This window comes from Coloeus monedula, assembly GCF_965178545.1.
Source record: "Coloeus monedula genome assembly, chromosome: Z".
NCBI lineage: Eukaryota > Metazoa > Chordata > Aves > Passeriformes > Corvidae > Coloeus > Coloeus monedula.
In genome coordinates, this window is record NC_138822.1 from 82965669 (window position 1) to 82982594 (window position 16926).

A 16926-nucleotide genomic window follows, 5' to 3' on the forward strand; every position below is an offset into this window, starting at 1 on the left:
CAACACCAGAGTTTAGATGGTTGAGATAAATTCTGTGTTAATGGTCCAGACACAAGCCAGAACTTCTCAGAGAGTGCATCCAGCGTACATGGTGCTCATCTGCCTGGCAGCTGCTACACTGGAAGAAACTATCCAAAAAGAAAATGTCACAAATCTGTGACCTACAGTTACATTTTTCCCTGCTCTTAATGTATGTAGGGCATATTTAGGACTATAAGTGCAATAAGAAAGCTGCTCATTTTAATGTTGATTCAAGTTAGATTCTGTCAGAGGAAAAGATGACTTACTGCAAATATTGTTTACTTCAAAATTTTTATTATTACCCATATTTCTGCAGCTTTAAAAGTTGATATTACTATGATGTATCAGTTTTTTAAAAAATATTTAATAGTTTTCTAAAAATCCTTGCAGTCTGACAAAAACTTATGTTTTTCTCTTTCAGGAACGATTATTGAAACCACTTAGTGCTTTTATTGGCATGACTGGTGAGATGAGGGAACTTGCAATGGTTGTAAGCAAAGTAAGAGCAGATCTCCATGTCATTTGTAGAGAGATGTTGATTATCAACTGGGAATGCTATTTGTTTCTTTCTGCTGTCACTGATAGTGCTTATTCCTGAATGTGCAAGTTATTTTTTTCTCCACGTAGCTCCCCAACAAGTAATTTCTTTACATGTAGTGATGTTTCTTTCTGATACACAGTGGGAGGAAATAATTAAGGCCATTCCTTTCTAATAGGGAACAGGTAATTTAATCATGCTGGGGAGACTGTCATGGCTTTCCTCTTTGCTCTTAGTGCTACAAAAAATGTACAATACTTCACTGAAAAGAGAAATTTAAATATGTTAGCTAATACCAACTATTATCTAATGTTTTATCTAGCTGTGATCAGATGGTGGGAGAAACCTTGATTCCACCCTTTGGTTGAAGTTTCCATTCAAGGCCTAGGGCTGTAGTCAGTGTGGATGGTGTGCCAGTATCACAGCAGTATCTGGATTCTGAATGTATCTACTAGATGGCATCTACCAAAATTATTATTAAATCCTGATATTCCAGCTTGGTTTAGAATCAGAGAATCATTTAGGTTGGAAAAGCCACCTAAGGTCATCAGGTCAAACCATTCCCCCAGCACTGCCAAGGCCACCACTGACCCATGTCCCCAGGTGCCACATCCACACGGCTTTTAAACCCCTGCAGGAATGGGGACTCCAACACTGCCCTGGGCAGCTGGGACAGGGCTGGACAGCTCCTTGAGTGAAGAAATTTTCCTTAATATCCAACCTTACCCTCCCCTGGCCCAGCTCAAGGCTGTTCCCTCTCCTCCTGTCCCTGTTCCCTGCGAGCAGAGCCCGACCCCCCCGGCTGCCCCCTCCTGTCAGGGGCTTGTGCAGAGCCACAAGGTCCCCCCTGAGCCTCCTTTGCTCCAGCCTGAGCCCCTTTCCAGCTCCCTCAGCCGCTCCTGGGGCTCCAGCCCCTTCCCAGCTCCGTTCCCTGCCCTGGACACGCTCCAGCCCCTCCATGTCTCTCTTGTCCTGAGGGGCCCAGAGCTGTCCCCAGCACTGGAGGTGCCTCAGCAGTGCCGGCACAGGGGACGGGCCCTGCCCTGGGGCTGTGGCCACACCATGGCTGGGACAGCCCAGGGGCCACTGGCCTAATCCTTGTCCTGTGCCTTGCTTTGTGCTGCCTGCACGATTTGCACTCCCTGTGCACTCTTACGTGGTGCAGTTGAGAGATGCTGCAATTGTAGGCTCTGGAAGCAGTGCCCTCATACCAGCACTGCTGGATCAGCATCAATGATAGACCATATCCCAGGGCAGGCTTGGGGATTCTTCCAGGATGTACAGCTTGACCCCTGGAGGGAACCACAGCATTGTCAGCAGCATTTCATTTCACTCCTGGGCTGAGGTGCAGTCTAACAAAGAGGCTCTGTGCTGCTGGGGATCTGTGGGTACAGCACAGGTAGATGCTTAGCATCCACCACCTGTGGATGAGTCACTCATCCCAAAGGATTCATGGCACCATGAATGTGTTGGTAATGTTGTGACTTTCTGCATATAAACATCACAAGTGGTATCAGCTTGGGTAAACCTGCTTCTAATCATCTTTCTAAAAAGCCTGGAAGACTTTAGCTTACAGATTTTTATAGCTGTGTACGGCCCAAATTCTTGGTCTGCAAGTCTTGCATTTATTGTTTAGTAGAACTTAAGAAATGTCTTAGGAAATTTCCAGCCTTAAAGTAAGAAAATCCTCATCTGTTTCAATTCCTGTCTGGTCTTTAATTTATGGTAGACCTTTAAAATAATGCTGTTCTTGCTGCTACACTAACAAAGCAATAAAAAATTGCTTTCCCTTTGTTATGGTATGTTTTTTGAATTGTGCTCCATTATGGTATGTTCCTAGTTGCTATGGTAATCAACACTGTATAAATCAATAAAAATAAATAGCATGTGATATCTATTTCATAACACGATCTAATTTAATTTGGAAACAACTGTGGAAGTCTCTACTTAATAGCAGAAATCTGGTTCATCTTAATTCACTGTTAATAGAAAGGGAAAGTGTAATCTACTCTATATAAATAATTTTTTCTAATTGTATTAAATCATCTTTTCCCCTTGGATACAACCATGTAATTTTTCTTCAGTCTGTACGCACTATTTTTGTTGGAGAGCAGAATTTATCCCAATTATTTGTACTGAGGATATGATATTTTTTGCAGAACAATTAGCCCCTGGAACACAGAGCCACAAAATATTATGAAGGCAAATGGAAAGATTCATAGAAGATTTGGAAAGTTTGATGAATTAAATGAAATTAATTTATTGAGTGCTTCAGGGCATAGACTAATTACCGTCTATTGTTTGATAGATGCTTAGGGGAAAAATTTCTTCCTGTTGCAGTTTCTCACAGCTTTTCTTGCAGCATGTAAAATCTTGCTTAGTGTGCAGTAAATAGCAATTTTTCACTGTTACTTACAGCACGAGTAATAATATAAGTAAGAGGTAATAACATTATAATAGGTAATAAGTGGTAGGTGCAACCATAAAGTTACTGAGCATCAAGTTTAAAAAAAACCAAAGTATTTTCATGTTGCACATGAGTGAGCTGTGGAACTTGTGACTACAGAATAAGCATGTTTAAAAAAGAGAAAAGAGAAATTCACTGAAGAGTGAATGTCAAAAGGTGTTTCAACTCAAAGACTAAGATGTAATTTGAATTATTGAAGTCCATGGATGGGTGTAAACTTGAACCAACACATCCCTATTATTCCTTTTACTTCTTTTTTTAAACATCCAGTACTTGCAGCAATAGATACAAAATATTAGGGTTGGCAAACCTTCATATCACGATCGCTCTTGATATGTTTGTTGGTTACTAAATCGAACTCACAGGAAACAGATCTGAGGAAGATACACATTTATGTTATATTATCATATATTTTTATATGCTGAGCTCAGCATGTACATTTGGCAGGAATACATCAGGGAAACTCGGGCCTGGAGGGGAAGTGGAGGGGAAATGATTGCTGTGTATGCCTCCCTCCTGGGAGATCCCTGGTACCTAGGGTTAAATAATACAGCCCGTATCACTTAACAGCACTCTTATTTTATCGCTGAGTCGATCCTTTTACTTTGCCAGAGGTCATTATCGTAGTGCAGAAGGAGTTTTGCTAACAAGATGTGATGTGTGTTGCAGGACATTTATCTCCATAAGCCGAACGTGAAGTGGGATGATATTATAGGATTGGATGCAGCTAAAAGGCTGGTCAAGGAAGCAGTTGTTTACCCCATAAAGGTAAGGTGCTAAATAGGTTTGAGAAACCCAGTGCTGGGCTTGCTAGCTTGTTTCCTTGTAATTACAGTGGTGTTTTAGAGTTCTCACTATTTCTGTGCTTTTGTAGGCCATTCATGTTAGAGCTGTTGGTGTTCCTGTTTCCTGTCAGAACTACTCCTGTTCCCTCTAGAACAACACAGGCATTCTCCTATAGGATTACCTTTCGCTATTAAGATTGTAAGAGTTAGGTACAATTCTTTGGCACCTTTGGCATTGTAAGGAGTGCTGGATTTGGCCTACATTAATTCCATGAAAAATGACTTACAGAAGAGAATATCACATCAATTTCATTTGAAAAAAAAAAAGAAAAACCACTGAAAACAGATTTCAAATGTTAAATAGTGTTTTATCTCAGTACTCAGATTGTACATGTCACATTGTTTTGGTGCAGTTTTATGCCTGTCTTCAAATTTCTTATGTTTCTTGAATGTGGTAGGAGCAGTGAAGGTGCAATCCGTGCAGTTTGATTTAGATGATACATTTTTAATCCCTGAATTACATTTCTGTTTCTGCAGTATCCAGAGCTGTTTACTGGCATTCTGTCCCCTTGGAAAGGTTTATTGCTGTATGGACCACCAGGTATGGAGGGCTTTTTACCACATCTTTGTGTTTGTCACTGCTTCTTGTTTTGTCCCACGAATAAATCATTGCTGTTAATTAGATGAGATTGAAAAAAAAGGATGTGTTCTGTACATAAATTAAAAGGAGAGACTGTTGGATGGTTATGTCCATCTCTGACACTCAAACCTGGCCCTTGTCCTGAGCTTTGGCTATTTTTATACTCAAATCTTCCAGACACAGTACTTACACTAACAATTCAGGGGAGTGAAAACCCAGACCTTTGTTTTCACTCAGCTTGGACCATTTTAATCAAGTTTGGCATGAACCTAATCCTATGATACGTCAATAAATCTGCCATGGACTTACCTCCTTAGTGAAAAATGTCCTTCCTTTCTTCTGCTTTTAGGGGTTGTTTTGGGAATGGGATGGAAGCTTTGCCTTCTGCCAGCTGGGTGTTTTCCTTGTCAGTGCAGCTTCCCTGCTCCTTCTGCTCCACTTTGACACAGAGATGTGGCTAGAAGGGGACAGAGGGCACAAGAACCACCCGAGTCAAGTTGCAAAGCCTGTCTCTGCAGTGTTCCTTTTGTTCCTTTGAATGTTTTGATGTTCCTGCCACAGAAGGCATCTGACCACTTCAGCATGCACTACTTCAGGATTTGGAGAATGCAATTTGCAGTTCTGTATTACCTGAGTTTCTCCAGACAATCCTGAAAGGGCCACAATATATTCCAAGGGCTGGAGCCCCTCTGCTCTGCAGCCAGCCTGGGGGTGTTCAGCTGCACAAGAGAAGGCTCCAGGGAGAGCTCAGAGCCCCTGGCAGGGCCTCAAGGGGCTCCAGGAGAGCTGCACAGGGACTGGGGACAAGGCACGGAGGGACAGGACCCAGGGAATGGCTTCCCAGTGCCAGAGGGCAGGGCTGGATGGGATATTGGGAAGGAATTGCTGTCTGGGAGGGCGGGTGAGGCCCTGGCCCAGGGTGCCCAGAGCAGCTGTGGCTGCCCCTGGATCTCTAGGAGTCTCCAAGGCCAGGTTGGACAGGGCTCTGAGCAATGTGGAATGGTGGAAGATGTCCCTGCCCATGGCAGGGTATTGGACTCAATGCCATTTAAAGGTCCCTTTCAACCCAAACCATTCTATGTGGTTTTTACTGTTTTTTCCCAACTGGTAGCAGAATGAGGGGAGTTTATTCAAATGTTTGCGTTGCATTCCTTTGGAGAGTGAATTTCTCAAACACTGTTATTTGTAGGTACTGGAAAAACTCTGCTTGCTAAGGCTGTTGCCACAGAATGCAATACAACCTTTTTCAACATATCGGCATCCACCATTGTCAGCAAATGGAGGGGTGACTCAGAAAAACTTGTCCGGGTAAGAATTATTCTCTTGTTCGTTATATTTTAACATCACGTTCCCACTTGAAGAACTGGGGTTCAGCACAGAACTGGAAACAAGTGTTCCTCTGATACTCATAATCTTTCCTGATTTGGACAGAACATGACTTTTTTTATACCTAGTTCTGAAAGCAGGAATAACATCACTTCTGCAGAAGTTTCATAATGGATTCTTGCTGTGGGACTTCAGTTCTGTAATGTAAGATGGAGCAGATGTTCTGAAGGCAGCAGAGATCTTTGAGTGCCTGATTAGGAGTCAGACAGTCAGAGTTCCAAATCAGTGTGTGCTTAGTGACCCATTCAGAGCACTTCACATCCATTTTGCAGGGGTTGGCTCGTAGGCGCCCTGCAAAATATTATTTAGATTCCCAAATTCTCTATTGTTCTTCATGGCACTAAATGGGCAAAGAACTCCCAGTCACAAAGATCTTCCAGTCAAATACAGATGTAATGTTGTTTCAAGGAAGGTAGTTTGGTGGTAAATGGGTAAATCCATTTTTGTATATACCCTAGTGAGAAGTGTGCATGGTTCAGCTGTGGTACAAAAATATTCAGGGGTTCAGGTGTAGCATCCTTACCCATCTGAATCTCTCTATAATATCTACCAGCTCAGTGGAAATCCACAAGCCCTTAGCCTGCCTTATCCTCATCTCTTGAGCTGCACTTTAAGTAAATGCAGAGCTCTTGGAAACAACCACAGCAAACTGTTCTCTGCAAATGGCATTCCAGGCATTATTATTCTCTCTTGAAATGTAGGCAATGGCTACAGCACACTCACTAGTCCTGCCTCCTTTGTCCTTTAAAATAGCATATTTTTCTTCTGACATTGCCTCCCTCTTTTACTGATCCTCTTGACGTCTGTCCTCACTAGCTTCCTGGAATTTTCTTTTCTGGCAGGAGTATGTGGGGACAGTCTGGTTTCTGCCACCATCATCCAAATGGTTTTTGAACATGCCACAGCATTTGCGTTGATATTGAATTTGTGGCATTTTACCCTCAATTAAACTAATGGCAGAATCAAAAAATGAAGTAAGATTGTGGATTGGGAGAGCTCTAAGAAAAGTATTGTGTGAATTTATATCCTAAAATCACATGAGGCTGGCAAAGGAGTTTTCTGAAGTTGGGGGAAGGATATATGGGGTGTATGGTCATTTGGGGGCATATCCACTCATCCTGTTTTCCTCAGTTCTACACTGTATTTGTGTGATTTTATATATTTTATATATTATATGTTATATATTATATTTCTGGTAAAATTGTATACTGGTCATGGTCTACTTGTTACTCTGGGCACATAATTTAAACCCGGTGTTTCATGCTTACAGTGAAGAAAAGAATACGTATCTTTTAATATTTTATTTTTTTAAGTATTCAGATTTCAAAGTGCTGGACTAATATATATTGTTAGTGATACTTACCCAAAAAGCAAAAAAAGCATTTTACTGAAGAAGAACTGACAGTGTGTTCTTACTCCTAACACAGGCCTCTCCATGTCTACAGAAAATTAGATGAAACTTTGTTCTCCAAAGAGCAGATCCACATTTTTTGTTTCAGCTTAATAGTCCATTTTTTAATGGATTGTTCAAGCAATTTGTATTTGTTTTGTTCAGGAAAAAAAATGAGTGTTTGATTCTTATCAAAAGAATCAGTCCTTTTTCTTTCATTGTGCTTCAGCTGACCTGCAATTTTTTTTCCTCAAATCCTTATTTTAAAAAAACATACAAATGGAGCAACAACAAAAGGCACATGTTTAGTCTCAATAACAATTTAGGAGTTCCCTGAATCCTCTGTTGGATCATTTTCTTCTATCCCATTATTTTCAGAGGACTCTGATAGGATTTAGACAGAAAGATTTACACATAAAGACAGGATTACAAGGCTGTGTTCTTTATATCTCCTTTACAGACCTCTCAGAATCTTAGAGGACTCAGGGACCCTCAGCCTACTCAGAGCCTTTTGCCAGCAGATATCCTTTGGGATGTGGGTGCTGTTAATTTATCTTCCATGCCTTTGGTGTCTTCTTGCGTTAGTTTCTCTTTCACATTTACTCTTCTCTCCGAACAGGTGTTGTTTGAGCTCGCCCGGTACCATGCTCCTTCCACAATTTTCTTGGATGAGCTGGAGTCAGTTATGAGTCAAAGAGGCACTGCTCCTGGGTAACTGGTGGGACCACTTTGGGGATTAAAAGAGAGAGGTGTAGTGGTTGTGTCAGTCACAGCAGCAAGACAGGTTGTGTGAGGATTAGCAAGGGGCAACAAGAAGGAGGGAGAGGCAGGAGTTTACAACCAGTTGTGCTGTGCTTTAAAGGGATTTGAAATGGAAATAAAGGCAGTGGTGGGGGGGAAACAACAGGTGAACTGTTAGAGGTAAGTTAGAGGCAGCTTATTTTGTGACACTTTGAACATTGGCATAGCAGAGTAATAGGGAGTGTACACAGTGGACTGGCATTTTCGTTGGTGACAGATTTTGGTGGCATTGTCAGGACTTCCCATTGCAGGAGTGGGAGGATGTTGTTACTTTCATCCAAGATGTAGACAGTTTTTAGTTAAAAACGCATTTAGAAGATTTGGAATGGGAAAGAAGCAGGAGAAATATAAAAATACTGTTACAACCATTAGGAACCCATTACAGTGGATTTTACATGCAGTGAATTACATGATCACTTTATTTATATTGTATTGTATGTTTATATTACATGCCTGCTGCTTATAAATAGAATATGCCCTATTGTAAAGATACTATTTGTAGTCATTCTCACTCAATAGATGCAAATAATGTGCCAAATTTCTCCTTCATATGTACTTTTAAAAGCTCTCATTAACATCACTGGGTTATATATTCTAATAAGGGTTTTTATCCTAGATGTTGTACTTATTTTTACATGTACTTATTAAATACTGACTTGGCATTGATGTTTGAATGCCTTTGCAGAAATAAGTCATTAAACCTGAAATTCAGCCCTTACCATCTAAGGCCCTGATGTTTTTCCTGGGTTTGATCCAGGACTTTCCAAGAGCTTCACATCTGGAACCAAGAGTTCCAGCTGGTTTTCTGCAAAACAGATTACCTGTATCAGGGCCAGAATTCTTAGCACTTTGCTTAAGTTCTCCTTTCTTGAAGAAGGATCCTTTCTGTGTCGTCTGTGCCCCATTTCTAAGCTCGTATCAGTATGGCATATTTTTCTGTTTTCTTTTGATAGAACATTTTGCAAAATGTTGAATTCAGTAGTAGGTTTTTCTTCTTGTGGTCACTTCACATTCACTCACAGAAAAATGCTACCCTGAAGAGGTAGGTGTACAAGTTATTTAATGGCAACTGTCACATTTCAAGAATTCCCTACTATAGATCAATCAATCAATCAATTGGAGCCTTAGCTCTTTTCCAGTAAATGTTGGTCTTGCATGGAGATTAGCATGAAGAAAAAAATAAAAATAAATATTTTCTTTGGATCCAGTGATAATGAATTCTCCTCACTTTAATGCATTGAAAAGAGTCAATTTAAGTAATCATTAGAAAGCTTGATTTTAATGCTTAGATGTTAGCTAATGGAGCTTAATCATGCTTTGAACTGGGGCAAAACTGTGACAAGGGCTCAGTTGCTGTGAATGACGCTGTATAAATAAAGATGATTACTTTAATGCACTGAGCAAATAATATTTCTCTGAATCTTGGTAGTGGTGAACATGAAGGAAGTCGGCGGATGAAAACAGAATTACTGGTGCAGATGGATGGCTTGGCCCAATCTGATGATCTTGTATTTGTTTTAGCAGCTTCCAATCTGCCATGGTAAGAGATCCAGAGAGTACATTTTGAATACATTTTCATGAGCTTCTAAGCACAGATAAAGATTTTATTTAGACTTCTGCAGAAAAAGCCTTGATATTTGGTTAAAGCATTTAAAGATTAATTTGGAGCTTTTACTTTAAACTCTTCAATTCTTGCTATTTGTGTCACATGAGAATAATCCATAATAAAGTCAACATATGCTGGTTGTACCAGCTGCTAATATTTAAAATGGAGTATTTGACTTTATAGGCAAGTTATTTACTATGTTTAAGCTAAGAAGGGTTTTCAGCTTGGAACTATAAGGTGCTTAAAACATCTGGTGCTTTGAAAGATACTCCATAAATAGGAATGTTGGATTTTACTGGTATCAAATGTGACTCTGAAAAGTTGAGGGACGAAATTCTTCAGTTTCTTTAGCACAATTTAGTATAGAAGGAAAAACAATTTAAAATTGGAACCGGGGGAATTTAATTGTGTTGGTTCTCAAACTGGGCAGGACGTGTATTGGGAACAAGGCAAGCTGGAGAGCACGAGGAAGGGAAGTAACATTTGTAGTGTAACAGCTGTGGATGCTCAGGAGAGGAGTTGCTGATCCTCATAGCACTGAGATCTTTCTGGATACCCCTGTTCCTAAAGGCACATGGACCTAAGTGTGTCTGTTCCCCTCTCACATGTAGAGGAGCACAAGCCTGGAGTCAGAAAAGCAGAAGACAGCAGTCCTGTTTCCAGGGAACTTCAAGCCATGGTCTGGGAGTCGTTTGCTGGAGCCCAGTGGGAGGTGTTCCCAGGAGTGACCTTGTGTGAGCAGCATTTCAGCAGCATTTCAAGTGGCAAAACTTGAAATTTGACTTGAAGGTGCTTCGTTTAGTGAGGTGACATTTGCCCAGCCCTGCAGTGTGACAGCCACAGAGCAGGGCACGGAAAACCAGCTGGGAGTCAGAGAGGGCTCTGTACCCACAGAACCGCAGGCTTCATTCGTGGATTGTTTTTCAAGATTAGTGATTTTTGGCTGAATCTTACAAAGTTGCCATGGGGACAAATGTTGGAAAAGCCTCTCTGTGTGACCGGAGGGCTCTGGGTTGTGATCAGCAGGCTGTTGGGAGTGTCTGAGTCTGAATGCCACTGGGTGTGTAACCACAGCTGCTTGCTTTTAAGTACTTATAAAAAAGTCTTAAGTCCTAGAGCATATGTTATTTTGAACATACAAATGCACATTTGTGCATATCACCAAATGTTCTCTCACAAAGTCTGTGGTAATGTTTGTTCCTCTTGTCAGCTGATCCTCTCCTTGGCAGGCCTGGCTAAAAAGGTCCAGGGAACAGGCAGATAGAATTAAACAACAGAAGTGGAGTTTTTGCCTGAGAACTGAGGCTCAAAGGTAGTATTTTCAATCAGTCCCATGTGGCAGGTAAGCCCAGCTTGTCTTGTCCAGGGCTTCCAAGCTTTTTAACTGAGAGAATGGCTGTGTGAACACCTAGAATTTGTGTAGAAGTTAGCTGTACAAATTAGGCTGGTCCCTGCCCTGGACCAAAAGTGTGAGTACAGACCCACCACGGCCTTTTTTTTATAACCATAATAGCAAAGTTTCTGTGTTGGTTTGGGGGAATTTATGTCTTGGACAAACTCATGAATTTAAATCAGTGCAAAATCCACCCCATTTTGGTACAGTATCTATATAAAAGGAACTGCGCTGGATTCAATTTAATTATGTTCCAATTGTGTAAGAAAATGCTGAAAAAAATAACTGCCCTCTGTGTGGACAGTTAAGTTTGAAAGAGAATTAATACAGTATTAATACATTTTTCTCTGTTAGTAATACACTGTAAATGTTTATGTCATTGCAACATCATTGCCCTTTGAGAAGAAGAAGAAGCTCTGTGCAGTGCATTCCACCTTTCTGTGGTCTCTGTTCTGTGAGATTGTTATTGTTCTGTGAGATAATTATCCATGCAGAGAGATTTCTGCATGTGTTTTGTTATCCCGTGTCTGCCTTACACAATCAGTAAGCTTTCTGGGAAGTTGTGTAAAATAAACAGAATTCAGTTTTGAATATTTTACATATTTGATTTTTGACCATTTTGTAATAGTGAAGTTCTAATTTCTGCAAAATTGCTTCTTTGAAACATCAAAAATGACAGCCCTTTTTGTAAGGTTGATGCACCATGACAAGGTTTCTGTTTTGAGGGGCCTGCCCTGAAACAAAGCTGTCCATCTGTGTTGGGACCAGGGTGGCAGCTGAGGTGTTCACTTCTGAGTTTTATATCTGAGACTTTAGAACTTCCTTTTGGACTTTCCTTCTTGTGGGCAGGTTGGATTTTGCTCTTTCTTAAGCAAACCTAACCCATGAGTGTACTGACTAGAGTGTGTGGCAGAAATGTGCCTACCACAGAGAAAATGCTCTAAGAAGTGGCTGAGCAAATGTTTAGAAAGGTGTTTGAGGGAAAAGCCTGAGCTTTCACGTCATTGAGGTTCTCCAGCCTCGAGGAGTTTGGGATTATCTGCCTCCAGAGAGGTCAGCAGGTTTTGAACCTCTTTTAGGATCCCAACTATACATTTACAGATTATTTTTATGAGCATTAGGTGACATTCAGCCCCACTGTCAGACCCAGACTTCATCTCCACAGGAATATTTCATAACAAAATTTCAAAATACCTACTGCTACCTAAGTTGTGGCTTCACAGCACAGCCCTATGCTCTTGCAAACATTTGTTGTTAAGCTGGATTTCAAGAGATTTGTTTAACATGGATATTTATTGATCAGGGGAAAAAAAATAGTACCAAGCTGCTTTTAGAAGAATGAAAAGAAGCCTAAACAAAGCTCTTTACACTGTCCTAAGCTCCACTGCAGCTATTGATCTTCCTCTTCAGCCTGTGCTTGTTGCCCAGCCTTGCTTCCTGCTGCTCATCTGCAAGATGTTTCTAGACAAATTACTTGTTGAAATGATTGAATGTAATTAAATAAAATAAAGGCCTCGTTAGTGAAGGAATAAAGAGATCCTTAATCATGTAGTGAATGTTTCTTAATGTATCAGGGCATTTAATTCAGTTTTCATTGTAGTGCTGTTTTCTTCTCATCCTTACCCTCAGGGTGGGTGAAGTTTTGGTGCAGGCCAATAGATTCTTACCTTTCAACCCAAACCATTCTGTGATTCTGTGGTGCCTCCTAACGTTAATTACAAAAATTCATCCATCTTATGGATCTGTCAAGCTTTGTTTATCTTTTCATGAGCATCTCTCAGTACTCCCATTGGCTATTGTTTCAGAGAATATTTAGGTTGGCTCAGGGCTTTGTATTCTGCTCTGGTTAATGTCACTTAACCTTGCATTTGATCACTGACAAAAAACAATTCAGCAAACAACCTAAACACTTCAGATAACAAAAACATTGTTTCTGTATTTCCCTCTTCAGCCAGCAGGTCACTGTAACCTTCTGGATAAACAGAATCATAGAATCACAGAATCACAGAAAGGTTTGGGTTGGCAGGGACTTTAGAGCACATCTAGTTCCACTCTCCTGCCACGGGCAGGGACACCTTTCACTAGACCAGGTTGTTCAAGCAACCTGTTCTTGAACACTTCAGGTATGGAGCAGCCACAGAGCAACTGTGGCAGGGCTTCTCTGGGCAGAGCAGAGAGACTTCTTTGGAGACTTACTTACAGAACATGGCTAAGGAGGCTTATGAAACTGTGACTTTGGGGGGACCTGAAGCAGAAGGAGTGATGGAAAATGTCATCATTTGGAGGATTTCCAGGCTATTTGCAGAGACTGGCTGTGACTGTCCTTCTGCAAAGGTTTTTTAGAGTACCTGTGTGGGCACCTCTAAAACCCTGAGAACTTCTGCCCTCTTTACATAGATGATGTTAATATGGGTATTAGTAACAGCAAAGTGTTGTCAGCCAGAGTAATTCTTTCCAGCCAAGCAAGGTGATTTTAAGAACTTGAGCTGAAAAATACATTTGGAAGGTGAAAGGAGACTGGTGTGGTTCTTTGTCTGTTCTCGGTGGGACCCTGTGCAAGAGGTGTTGCACTTAACGCTGGACAGCACCTGAAACAGCCTAAAAATATCAATAATAATAATAATAATATCACTATAGCGACTATATCACTAAGCTGTTGCTTAACAAATTCTGGTATTTAATTCTGAGGCCTTGCTAAGAAGCACAAGGATGGATCTGAGTGCATTCCTGTTGTCCTCTGGATTCCTGGTTTTCTGATTTTTGTGTTCATTGCTTGGATTAGTGCATGTGGAACAAGGTTTCCCAAGCCAAGATATTGTTTCTGGGGAGAGGGACACTTCTGTTCCTGCTGAGCCGACAGCCAGGCATGCTGAGGTCTGGCAGGCACCTGTATGAGGGTTTGGGAGCCCATTTTTGGGGTTTTTTTATCATGTGCTATGCCATAAAAAGCATTTGGTATTAAAAAAAATAAGGACAAGTCACCAAAGTTCAGCTCTAGTGTTGTGCTACAAATCCATCTTGAGCTGGCTTTGAGCTCCCTGTAAACTAAAAGGGGTTTCATACAAGCACTCTATTTGTTGCTTTAATGTTGACTTTTCTGGGAAAAATATTTCACCCAGGGAATTGGGAAAGATAGGGGCAGGTTTATCTAAGTGTCTCTGCAGTCCCAGGTTGCAGATAGAACCCTCCAGCAGCTGATTCCTTGTACTCAGCCAGCATAGGTAGAAATAGTGCTTAGGGCTTCTGTTCTTCTGCCTGCACAAGAAACTTTGAAGTGGGTTTCCCCTAGGTGAGAGTTTCTTGCCAGCTATGAGGACTAAATAATATTTTAAATTGGAATAAGGAGTCTGTGACTGAGTGGGGCCAGTAAAGAAAGATTGGTACAGGACCTTTTTCTTATCGTTTTTTAGACAAAAGATCATAACCAGCGTTGACATTGACAGAATCAAGGTTTTTGTTCACTGACACATTTATCCAGCCTGTTCACCCTTCACATGATCCTTTTTATAAGGATAATGTCCTTTGTGGCTGTGTTATTTATTATTTGTATTGCAGGTGCAGTCTCAGTTCAGCATCCTGTTCTGCCATAATACATGGCCTCACATCCAAGACCTTCAGTCTGGATTTTACACCTACTGAACATCCCTTATTAAGTAGCAATTAATTAGTCCTTAGAGTGCCCCAGACAGGCAATTTGTAGTGACTCCTTAATAGCACAGGGGGAAAGGGAGAGGTTGTTGCTGATGAGACATGCTGCAGATGAGTACCAGGGTGAGGGATGGAAACTGCAACTTCTGGTTGTTTTTGTTAGCCTCGGTGTCACAAGCCAGCATATCACTGAACAGGAATACACTGGATATTTAACCCTTTTTGGTTTTTGGCACAGCTACAGGCAAGGATCTTGCTGTCAAAGCCACGTCTCCACTCCGAGATGCGCTGAGACACTCTCCTCCTCTGCTTGCAGGGAGCTAGACTCTGCCATGCTGCGGCGGCTGGAGAAAAGGATTCTGGTTGACCTGCCCAGTGAAGAGGCACGGCGAGTGATGATCCAGCACTGGCTGCCCCCTCTGAGCAACAGCGGCGGGGTGAAGCTGAGGACGGATCTGGACTACAGCCTGCTGAGCCAGGTGGGCGGCACCGCGGCAGGGACAGCGGTGCTGCAGCTGTTCCTGGGCCACAGCACTGACCGAGGGCTGGGACAGCACCTCGGGCTGCAGCCACTGCCACACACACAGCTGGGAAAGCGCCTCAGCTCACCTGGCTCCAGCCAGAGGGACACTGGTGGGACACGGGGCTGAGCATGGCACAGGCACGTGGAAATCGCCGGCTTCACTCAGCTCTGCCTGCAAAATGGTGTGTCCTGGTTCTCTCTGCTGGGCCAGCTTTTCAGCCTTAAATACAGGGAGACTTCCAGCAACAGCAGATTTTATCACCGTTCTCACCAATCTGGGAGCACTCCAATTCTTGAGGGTAATGAACAGTTAATTGTGTAGGGAAGGTTTGCCACAGCTCCGCTGCTGCAGCAGAGAAGAACATTTGACAGTGAAGAGATTCACTGGATACCCGGGCTTCCTTCATTTAGCCCTTTGTCACATCCTGAATTCTTTGGAAACAGAATCCTTTAATGGTTTGGGTTGCAAGGGGCTTCAAAAATCATCTTGTTCCAACCTCCAGCTGTAAGCAGGAGCACCTTCAATTAGCCCAGGTTGCTCAAGGCCTCAGCCCCTAAATATTTTAGTTTACCCAGCTGAGATTTTTTACATCTGTTTACAGAGACAATACTGCTCATTTTTGCGTTCATAAGTGTTAATAAGGAACTACAGTTATTTCATTAACAAGGAAGTTGAGGATGGACTCAGAAAGTCTGATTTGACCTACAGAAAGTCTTTATTTGACCTACAGAAAACCGGCATTTAGAAAGAAAATGCCCAGTATTTTCCTTGGTCCTACAATGTATTGTAGGCATTCAAAAGAATAATGAGGTACATCATTTTGAGGGGAGGATACACATAAAAATAGATTCATATGTGTGTGTCTGTGTGTATATAAATGTATATTTCAGACAACAACAGACGTCACAAGTATATATAAAAATACATATACAATATATATACAATATACCTGTAAATTCCATTTTGGTGTGATTGATTTGTGAGTTGTAATTCATGTATGTGAGTTGTAATTCATGTATCATTCTGATTCTGTCACAGGAAACGAATGGATACTCTGGCTCAGACATAAAACTCGTGTGCAAGGAGGCAGCCATGAGACCAGTGAGGAAAATCTTCGATGCTCTTGAAAATCATCAGCCAGGTACCTCAGCTCTGAGCAGAGAATCCGGCCTGGGAAATGCTGATCGCCTGCTGTAACTCTGGGAACGATCATTTTAACTCCAGCAGGTGGAGCTCTGATATCTGCCTGGAAAAGTTTTAAACTGTACAGTTTCTAACCCTCTAAATTTCTAAAAATCGGGGCTTCTTTTAAAGCTGTCATTATCTGTGCTCCCAGCATAAACACAATTTTTAATTTATCTCACTACATTTATTCTGTTGTTTTCCTATATTAAGTGTTGGATTAGGCAGGGACATAAAAGAGTGTATTTTCGTAATAGTAACAGTATTTATTAATTGTCTTCTCTTTAGGTAACAGTAACTTGCCCATGATCCAACTGGATACAATCACAACAGCCGATTTCCTGGATGTGATCACCCACACCAAGCCATCAGCAAAGAATCTAAGCCAGAAGTACACGGCTTGGCAGAGAGAATTTGAGTCAGTCTGACAGAAAAAAACAAACCAACCCCAAAATCGAAAACCTCCCAAGCCTTTTGCTATCCAAAGTGGCCTCCAAAGGATCAAATGGTGATGGGGAAGGAAGTGATGTTGTTTCAAGGAACAC

At 41.6% G+C, this 16926-nt stretch overlaps 1 protein-coding gene across 1 annotated transcript in view; it reads left to right on the forward strand.

The window, feature by feature from the left end:
* KATNAL2 (katanin catalytic subunit A1 like 2) overlaps positions 1–16809 on the forward strand; it is a gene marked incomplete at both ends in the record, with an annotated part of 28530 nt that extends 11721 nt beyond the window's left edge. Inside the window, 9 exons of the mRNA XM_082300950.1 lie at positions 443–520; positions 3696–3794; positions 4349–4412; positions 5641–5759; positions 7847–7938; positions 9458–9568; positions 14992–15154; positions 16238–16340; positions 16670–16809. Coding sequence (XP_082157076.1) covers positions 443–520; positions 3696–3794; positions 4349–4412; positions 5641–5759; positions 7847–7938; positions 9458–9568; positions 14992–15154; positions 16238–16340; positions 16670–16809 — 969 coding nt within the window. The remainder of the gene's footprint in view (positions 1–442; positions 521–3695; positions 3795–4348; positions 4413–5640; positions 5760–7846; positions 7939–9457; positions 9569–14991; positions 15155–16237; positions 16341–16669) is intronic.
* Between the last annotated feature and the right edge of the window lie 117 nt (positions 16810–16926).